The 9,742-nt window shown below is 45.6% G+C and overlaps 1 protein-coding gene across 1 annotated transcript; it reads left to right on the forward strand.

Annotated features, from left to right (window-relative positions):
• Positions 1–3,663: 3,663 nt before the first annotated feature.
• SLC25A6 (solute carrier family 25 member 6) lies at positions 3,664–7,388 on the forward strand. The gene is made up of 4 exons (XM_066313546.1): positions 3,664–3,840; positions 5,003–5,489; positions 6,189–6,329; positions 6,742–7,388. Exons 1-4 carry the CDS (start codon positions 3,730–3,732, stop codon positions 6,897–6,899), a joined length of 897 nt encoding a protein of 298 aa, XP_066169643.1. The 5' UTR covers positions 3,664–3,729; the 3' UTR covers positions 6,900–7,388.
• The last annotated feature ends 2,354 nt before the right edge of the window (positions 7,389–9,742 follow it).

Consider the following 9,742-nt stretch of genomic DNA (forward strand, 5'->3'; position numbering starts at 1 on the left):
GCCAAGAGATTCTGTGGCTGCACAACACGTGTAGGACACAAATGGTGTCATCAGCCCAATGGCAGTATTCACACTGCTGAGAAATCACTGTTTCTTCATGCTTAGTGCAATTAGAATAGGAGAGTTTTCAGACCAGCACTTTGCTTTGCCCCTATTCGAGGAGGTTAATGTTGGTATAATTTAAATCCTCCATTGCCATCCATTTTAATATCATTTTATTTTACACCCTCTACTGTAACTAAACACTCTCCAATCAAGTCTGGAAACTGCTGCTGCAATGGTGTAAGATTGGAAACAAGAACTGGAGCAGCAGCTTCCTGAGAGAGTCAAGACAGACTGCTCTGCTTTGAGAGGCTTCTGAAAAAAGGCAGTTATATAAAAACACATATAAACATAAAAACACAGTTATATAAAAAGTTTCCTCTGTGATTGTAATTTGAGATTAAATGTGAGGGCACTGAGTTTGTTTTAAGAACATCATCCTACACCTTTTTAGCCCTACTTAATTTGTGAGCTCTTATAAAAGTGGATAGCAGAATATGAGATAAGGAGGGGGAAAAAAGTTGCAGAAAAAGAAAAAAAAAAGCATGCTGATAGAGAGAAAACAATTTCCCCCAGTGATATGCAGGTGAGCTCCCAAGGTGAACAGAACATGACAACTACAAACTGAACAGTTTCCCATTACAAGTTATGTGCCTGTTACCTTCATTGTTCACATGGAGGATACTTGGGAGTCTTAGAATATAAAGTTCTTTTTAAATCAATAGAAAAGTTTATGGTGAAGAAAACCCTCAGTCTTGCAGACAATGTATTGTGCTAAGAGAGCATTAACATTGTTACAAGCTTTTACAAAAGGAAAAAATACCACGTGGTGTGTGCCTCCCTGAATGAATGTACCACAGGATTTCATAAATTATGTTCAAAATGTGGCCTTGTAACACCCTATGTGCATAACCCTCTGTGAGTACAGGAGTAACTTCAGACTATCTGTATTGTGATTTAGAAGAGCATACAATTTACTTTTAATCTTTTAGTGTGCAAAAGAAAAGTATAGTGACATATCTTAAACTAGAGCAGAGACAAAGGCTATGCCTGGCACATTTTCTTCTGACAACATGCCCTCTTGAGAGACATGCTCTCATTTTGAAATCCTACAGAGAACATACATGTGTAAGCAGTGGTTTCTGGCACCTCAGCAACTGCAACTTTGTGGTTCACCAGTCATCTGTTAAAAAAAAAAAAAAAAAGGTTTGGCCTTATTTACTTTGGTTGGAAACATCCACTAAAAGTGCATGTTGTGTACTAATGCCCTCCAGCTAGAAAAAATTCAATACTTTTAGAAAGAATAGGTATAATTTCAGACAGAAGTTTGACAGGTTCAAAATCTCAATTTCAGCATACAGTAAAATTAGCAAATGGAAACCAGGCCTATCTTGGTAGGGCCTGAGTCCCTGCCATGAGCGCTTGCTCTGACAGCCTGCAGAGGAGGTTTTCACAGTGTCTGACTTGGAGTGCTGGAAGAAGAAGCTGGAACCACCCTGTCCTATTGTCCCACATGAAACTGCAGCTAAGTCCTTTGGTGTTCCATTGTCTTGGATCAGTTCAGTGACATACAGAAAAGCCCAATTATTGTGACCTTTGGCACTGGCACTGCTAAGGAGGGGGTGGGAACAGAACTTGGGAACAAGGATATGCCATGGATCAGCATTACCCAGAGAGTGGTGAGAATGGAGCTAAACTGACGGGTGCCAGGACAGTGCCTGAAATGAGCTCCCTTCCACCTGATAGCTGCTGCTGCCCTGCGGGGACCCCATGCAGAAAGCTGTGTCTCCCTCCTAGACTGGCTTCCTGCAGTTGCCACAGAAGGAGCCTCCCAGTTCACTTGTGTTATAAATGATAAGAAGCCAATTCAAAATAACAGAATTTATTTAGTAAATTTCAAAAAAAAAAACAAAAGCCACAATAAAATTGGACAACATCGATCGAATGCTGGGTGTGCAGAGTGACAGTAACAACAGTACCATCCAACCTCGACCACACACACTGGGTCCCGGTGTAAGGTTTTTATACAGTTTATTTTCCCTAAGTCCATTGAAAGTCCAAATATTCATGTATCTCTTTATTTCCAAGCGAGGTCTTGAAAGGGGTTCCCATAAGTATGAAAAGACGATTCAGGAGTCTTCCCGGATCTCGTCTTTGGGGTGCTGATTTGATCATCCTCCGGATCCCCTATCAAGATTGATATCAGATGTTTAGCAGCTGTGAAGTGGAAGCCCATCATTGATGAATGGGCCATCTCCAGTCCGGCTATGTCATTTCTGTTGCAAATGTGGTTTCACAGCTTGCACCACAGGTCCTGGAATCTCGGAGATGCCTTGGAGTAGCTTTTTAATAGACCAAATCTTTGACACATGAATTTATCCACTACATTTACTACACTTGCTTTTGCTGCTCACGGACTCCTGGGCCCACAAACCCACACCCCAAAGCCAGTGCTCCACCAGCTCACACTCGGCTTCACAGAATCAGAACCACAGAATCAGTTATGTAGGAAAAGAAATCTCAGATCATCAGGTACAACCTCTGACCCAAAACCACATCAGCAGATCATGGCACTAAGTGCCTCTTCCACTTAGACACACCAAGGGACGTTTGTTCCACCACTTCCCTGGACAGTCCATTCCAGTGTCTCACCACCTGGTCTGTGAAAAAAATTCTCATAATGTTCAACCTAATCCTCGCATGGCACAGCTTAAGACTGTGTCCTCTTGTCCTGTCGCTGGTTGCCTGGGAGAAAAGGCCAACCCTCACCCGGCTACAGCCTCCTCTTGTGGTTGTGGAAAGTGGTAAGGTCACCCCTGAGCCCACTTTTCTCCAGGCTAAACAACCGCAGTTCACTCAGCCGCTCCCCACAGGATTGTGCTTCAGACCCTTCACCAGCTTCATTCCCTTTATTTGGATCCACTCCAACACCTCAATGTCCTGCCGGGATTAAAGGCCCAGAACTGGGCACAGAACTCGAGGAGTGGCCTCAGCAGTGCTTAGTGCAGCAGCAGGATTACTGCCCTGGTCCTCTTAGCCGGGATGCCATTGACTTTCCTGTCCACCTGGGCACACTCTGGCTCATTTTCCGATGCTGTCACCAGCACCAGCACCCCCTGTCCCTTTACGCGGGGCAGTTTTGCCGCCAGCTGCCTGCAGCGCTGCATGGGGTTGTTGTGACCCAAGTGCATTTGGCATTTGGTCTTGCTGAACCTCATACCACTAGAGCCCATGGATCCAGCCCGTCCAGATCGGTGTGCAGAGCCTGTGTGCCGGGAGCTGCGGGGACCCGCTGGGCTGTGCAGGCTGGTGCGGGCGCTACTGGCACCGGCAGAAAGCGATCGCGGAGAGCGCTTGGGAAGGCGAGTGTAGTGCGGACAATTGTGCGAGCAGCGGGCGGACCCGCAGGCTGCCCCGCGGGGGCCGGGCCGGGGCGGTGGCGGGGCCGGGCTGCTCCGGGTGACGCGGCGCTGCGACACTGGCGCCGCAGCGGGGCGGAGTGGGAGGGGAGGGAAGGGGGCGGGGCGTTTTGCCACAAGCCCCGCCTTTGGAGCAGGCTGGCCAATGAGGAGGCGGAGGGCGTGGCCGGCTCGGCCCGGCATTAAGCCCATGCGCGGGGGCTCTCCCGCCCTTTCGGCTTGAGCGGCAGCAGCGTTTCCCTCCCGGCAGCTCCGGCGCGGCGCGAACATGGCGGACCAGGCCATCTCCTTCCTCAAGGACTTTCTGGCGGGCGGCGTCGCCGCTGCCATCAGCAAGACCGCTGTGGCGCCCATCGAGCGGGTCAAGCTCTTGCTCCAGGTCAGCGGCACGGGCGAGAACGGGTAGCGCGGGCGGTGCCGGTCTCTGCCCCCGCGGGTGCCGGGCCGGGCGAGGACAGAGGGACGGACGGGGGTGGGGCGGGGGCCGTAGCCAGCGCGGGACAAAGGGCGCGAGCGAGGCGGCGGCCGGCGGGAAGGTCACGTGGGCGGCGGCGGGGAAGCCGAAGCCGGTTCCGCCATGCGGGGCGGGGAGGGGAGGGAGGGCCGGGCCGGGCCGAGGGGGGCGGCCGCCGCTGCTGTCACTTCCTGCCGCCCCCGCTCCCAGCGCCGAGGGCACGGCGGGGAGGGGAGGGCGGTCGCTCTCCGCCGCCATCTTGGCGACCTTCACGTGACTCGCGCCCTGGCCGCGATTGGGCCGCGGGCGGGGCGGGGTCGGGGCGCGGCCGGCGCGCGGGGCCCGGCGTGACCTGGTGGCGCCCCAAGGTGACTCGAGTGACCTTCGCGCCGGCCCCGGCCCCGCCGCGGGGCTGGCGCCTCATCGTCGCCCCCAGCTGCTGCTCCTCGGGCCGGCAGCTCTGTCGGCCCAACGCGGCTCTTCCAGGCGTCTCCCGCCCGCAGGCCCGTCTCTGTCAGTAAAGGCTCTCGCCTCTGTAGGCCCGATGTATTTGTCGTGATTTATTAGGCTTATACTTGCCCTTGTACCTCACAAAATCAGTTAGGTTCGAAAAGACCTCAGATCATGAACCCCACCCTAAGGCCGCCATTTAAACACAAGTGCCACGTCCAGTCTTGAACACCTCCAGGGACGCTCTCTTCACCACCTCCCTGGGCAGTCCATTCCAACGTCTAATGACTTTTTGTCCTAAGAAATTCCTCCTCTAATTCCCCCTAAACCTTCCTTGGCACAGCTTGAGGCTGTGTTCTCATTTCCTGTCACTAATTGTCTGGGAGGAGAGGCTGGCCCTCACCTTGCTAACAGTCTCCAGGTAGTTGCAGACGATTTTCTTACAGCTGTCGGTTCTTGTTTTGGCAAGTCCTGACTTTTAAGAAAGCTTGGAAGCAGTGTTTAGCTATTTTCTTGAAAATACCAACAATGGCCATTCATAATTAACAATTTTGTTTTATAGTAGAAGCAGGTTCAAGTCCCACTGCAGCACAGACCTGTCAAGGCAAGTGATCATTATTTATATTTTTATTTGCAGGTGCAACATGCAAGTAAACAGATTGCTGCTGATAAGCAGTACAAGGGGATCATCGATTGTGTAGTGCGTATTCCAAAGGAACAAGGAGTGCTGTCTTTCTGGCGAGGAAACTTGGCAAATGTCATCAGATACTTCCCAACTCAAGCTCTTAATTTTGCCTTCAAGGATAAGTATAAGCAGGTGTTTTTGGGAGGTGTAGACAAGCACACTCAGTTCTGGAGGTATTTTGCTGGTAACCTGGCATCTGGTGGCGCAGCTGGAGCCACTTCCCTCTGCTTTGTCTACCCCTTGGATTTTGCAAGAACCCGTTTGGCTGCTGATGTTGGAAAAGCTGGAGCAGACAGAGAATTCTCTGGTCTTGGGGACTGTCTAGTCAAAATCACCAAGTCTGATGGTGTGCGTGGCTTGTACCAAGGGTTCAATGTCTCTGTCCAAGGCATCATCATCTATAGAGCTGCCTACTTTGGGATCTATGATACAGCAAAAGGTAATATTTCAGAGGGGATCTGAAAAACCTGCTTTTAGACTTGTGTTGTCTGGGTTTGGATATGTGAAGGTGAAGGAGGATATCAGTGCCACATCCATGACACTGCTGTATAAAGTGAAAACTTGCGCATGTGTTGGTGGCAGTGGCCTCCTTGCAAATACTGGTTTTGTACTTTAACCAAGTTGCTCCTAAGGCCAGGAGAGTATGTTGGTGACCAGACACGGAGTAATTTCTTTTTTTTGTTCAGTGCATAGTGGAGTTGCACTGGAACAGTCCAAGTGTGTTTAGCAGAACAGGATTGTTCTTGTTCATTGCAAGTGCTTTTGCAAGGTAAATTTTAAGCTTGACATTTGGACAAATAAGCCATTGATACTAGTTTGTAGTGTGATAATATCCACAGGGACAGTGATTTAATTCAGTGACGTTTCTTTACTAAAAGCACAGTGAATAGTTAAGTCTTCTCATGCGAGTCTAAAAAGAATGCTTGTGCTTTAATGGTAACCTCTTTTGATTCCTGAGAGGAAAGTTTTCTAAATATGACTTCAGTATGTTTAAATGTGGTTTGCTGCAATTTTATTGCAAGTATAGATCGACAGTGTTTCATACTAGTTCATATAGTAAAATAGCTGTCATGCAGTGAGTGAACCAGAGGAGGATGTGGAAGGTAAAAAGCTCATTGCCTTTTTTGTTTTACTGCAGGCATGCTCCCGGATCCCAGAAATACTCACATTGTTATCAGCTGGATGATTGCCCAGACAGTGACTGCCGTGGCCGGCGTGGTCTCCTATCCCTTTGATACAGTGCGACGTAGAATGATGATGCAGTCAGGACGTAAAGGAGGTAGGCTGTAAATCCACGGAGCTGTTCATGCTGTTAAAACAGCTTCAACAAGATGGAGTTCTTGTTTGCTAATAGCCATTCTCAGAGTTACAGTTCATTGTTCCATAAATCTGGTTTATTAAATTGTACTCTAATGAGAAAACGCAGTAAGGCTCAAATTGAGATTGTCAGGATTTTATGCTGAGGACTTTTCATTTTGGAGCAGGATATTAAAAGAAATGGACTGCCTGTTTGTATTGTTAGATTAAACAGAGGTATTTTTAAAAAGGCATAATATTTTTAGTAAGTGTTGTGTTACAGTCATAAGTTGTGGTTTGGGACATCAGAAAGGAGTGAAGTGAAACAGGGCAGTTGTTAAAATTATCGGAGATAAAATAGGAATTAAAAATAACCCTTTGCTCTTTTCCTGCAGCTGATATCATGTACTCTGGAACAATTGACTGCTGGCGGAAGATTGCAAGGGATGAAGGAGGAAAGGCTTTCTTCAAGGGTGCATGGTCTAACGTTCTCAGAGGCATGGGGGGTGCTTTCGTGCTTGTGCTGTACGATGAATTCAAGAAAGTAATTTAAACAGCCTAAATAGAATTGGAAATCAAGTTGAGCAGATCATGTAGAATAACTACCATTATGGACCATTGACCTTCAAGAAATTCCTGTAAGTCTTATTTATCGGAGCCAGATGATACTTTTAGATGGGGCTAGAAACTGACATAGTTAACTGATCCACTTCTCTGTAACATGCATGAAGACACTGAATCTGGCAATTCAGTGTGGCAATTTTTCTTTACAGCAGTAAGGAGTGAGTGGTGTTGGTTCTGGGTCCAAAGTTGTTCAGTCCAGCTTAGGCAGAAAAAAATCATTTGCCTGTGGATCAGTCTTCAGTTTCAAGTCTTATCTTCTAGGACCATAAAATTGTATTTGAAAGCATTTGCTAACAAATCATGTTCTTTTCCACTTGTACTGAAGCACTATGTACCATTTTGCACAGCTGAACATCTAGCAACTTTGTTCTTAAATTGGGGCATTCTGCTGTAAAACAATAAACATACTTACTCGGTCTGTGTTGGAATCATTACATAAAAGCATTGGGAAAGCCTCTTGTATTTGAAAACTTGTTTCAGATAATGGGTCCTCTGATACTGTTACACTGCATTCTGTAACAAAATAAGCTTTTTTAAAAAAATTAAATGTGAGATCTTTAGAGAGATGGGGTGGGGAAGCATGGGTTATACTAACAGAAACCACTCCCATTCTATGTGCCCGATAGTGTATGATGGGCTGCTGCAAGAGGCTTTTTGCATGATTCTTAAAATTGATTTACAACTTCTGTAATTTAAAATTAAAGAGGGTGGGGGGGTGGGTTCAGTTGTAGTGCTAGGAAAACTCAAAAGTACCAAGGACTGTCAAAAAGTAATGCTCTTGCCCTTGGTAAAACAGCCTAAAATATTTTTTTTGTTAAATCAGTATGGAAAGCATCATGGCATTCATGCAAACACCCAGGAACCCAGTAAATGCCTTCAACTTCTGAGTGACTTGTGTATTGTATTGCTGCTGGTTGGAAATGCTGATCGTGCCATCCAAGATACTGTATGGCCTCGTCTGCAGCAGTGGTCAGTAGCTGTATGGATGGTTGAATTTTATCTGAAAAAAAGTTGCAGTCTAATAGGTGAAGTTGAAGGGGTGTGGGGGAGGGAATAATGTGTGTGCTTCTATGTAGCTGTAAAATAATAGATCAAAGTAGGTCAGCCTTCAGTATTAACTGATTTGATGTTTAGGGATGGTCAGAAGACCAGATTGAGTAATTTCTCATAACTGCTCTTTGAGATAATGTAATACCTATGTGCTGTTCTTCATAATGTATATAATCTTTTGTACTTTGTAATCTGCAAAGATGGTAGAGGGAGCAGTAGAGGAAAACAAGGTGTTAAACTTCATGTTTTAAGAACATTCCCTATATCTTGAAAAAGCAAAAGTGTGGTGTTGTATGACTCACTGAAGGCTGACTGAGCTGTCTTGAGTTCTTCTGTGTGCCTTCTGAGATTGCAGTTCAAGATTAAGTATTTAAATTACCTGCTTGGCTTTGGCTGGTTATTACCTTCCTCTCAAGCACACTTCACCTTTTTCCTTTCACTGTTGCACAAGCACTGCTTTCAACACAACATCTGTGCGTGAATGTAAGGACATTACTCAGCTACTTTGTACCCAGGCTAATGGCAAACTTCATGTACCTACTGCAAGTGGTTCTTACATCCTGTGTGGCAGTGGCAGCTCCCTGTGGTGCAGCCAGATCATTTGGCGTTAACCCTGCTAATCAATTTGCTGGGGAGCAGGGGTAGACATTTTGTCTATATAAATACATTAAATCAGGTTTCTTTCTGTATCAGTGCCTTGCAAGGGTAGAGATAATGATGGGATACCTCCCTGTGAGTGTATGGTGGCCTGAGCTTTGTGAGAGAAAACAGGCGTCATTACTTCAGCAGCCCCTGACAGGGACAGGACTTTGACACCCAGTCTCCCCTTCAGAACAAGGTTTAACCAAAAGAAATAGGAAAAGAAACAAATGCAAGTGTAGGCAATTAAGTGGAATTTCAATTTCCCTATGCTTTACATTCAATATGAACTAACTTGTGGTCAGGTTTGTTGGTTGTTTTTTTTGTTTGTTTGTTTTTTGTTTTTTTTTTTAGTATACGGCTTTCCTTAGTCATGCAGCAGCAATTTGCAATGTGTGGTGCAGTTTAGGGATGTAAGAGGCAAACAATAAATGAGACTTAAAAAAAAAAATGTTTTCTGTCTTATTGAAATTCTGAAGTTCATTCATTTTGAAAAGTATGGACAGGAAAACAATCCAGCATTTGTAAAAGAAAATACTGGCATCTAAAGCCTGTATTATTTTTAAAAGGCATTGGAAAGAGCATTTGCACCCTTTGAAGGAAGAAACTAAAATATATTTGTGAGGAAATTTTATAATTAAGATCTAGCTATTAAATGCTAGATTTTGTTTCATTTCTCCAATCCAATTTGTTGGATTTTTTGGAAGGCTTTAGATGCTATTTGTGTGAATTAAGTACCTACTAAACCTTCACAGGATCAGGTGTTGTAGAGGTCTATTTACAGTGGCAGTACTGAGCTCATGAAATGGCTGGCTGACAGACCAGTATTAATGGTTATAATTGACAAGTATGATTTTATTTTCGTTTTTGTCTTGCATAAGGTTGATTGCATATGTTGAGATAATTTAGTGTTACTGTTTGGAAGATCAAAGAGCAAATTAAAACACATTCTAAATAGCAGGTTTGTGCTTTACAAAATAACTGGGCATATAAAAATTACAGTTAAATTACTGTGGCACTATACAGCACACCTGTCAGCCCGCAGGAAATCATACTGAGATGAAAGAGGCTTCATAGCAATGA

Source organism: Sylvia atricapilla, chromosome 2 (assembly GCF_009819655.1).
Source record: "Sylvia atricapilla isolate bSylAtr1 chromosome 2, bSylAtr1.pri, whole genome shotgun sequence".
Taxonomy (NCBI): Eukaryota; Metazoa; Chordata; class Aves; order Passeriformes; family Sylviidae; genus Sylvia; species Sylvia atricapilla.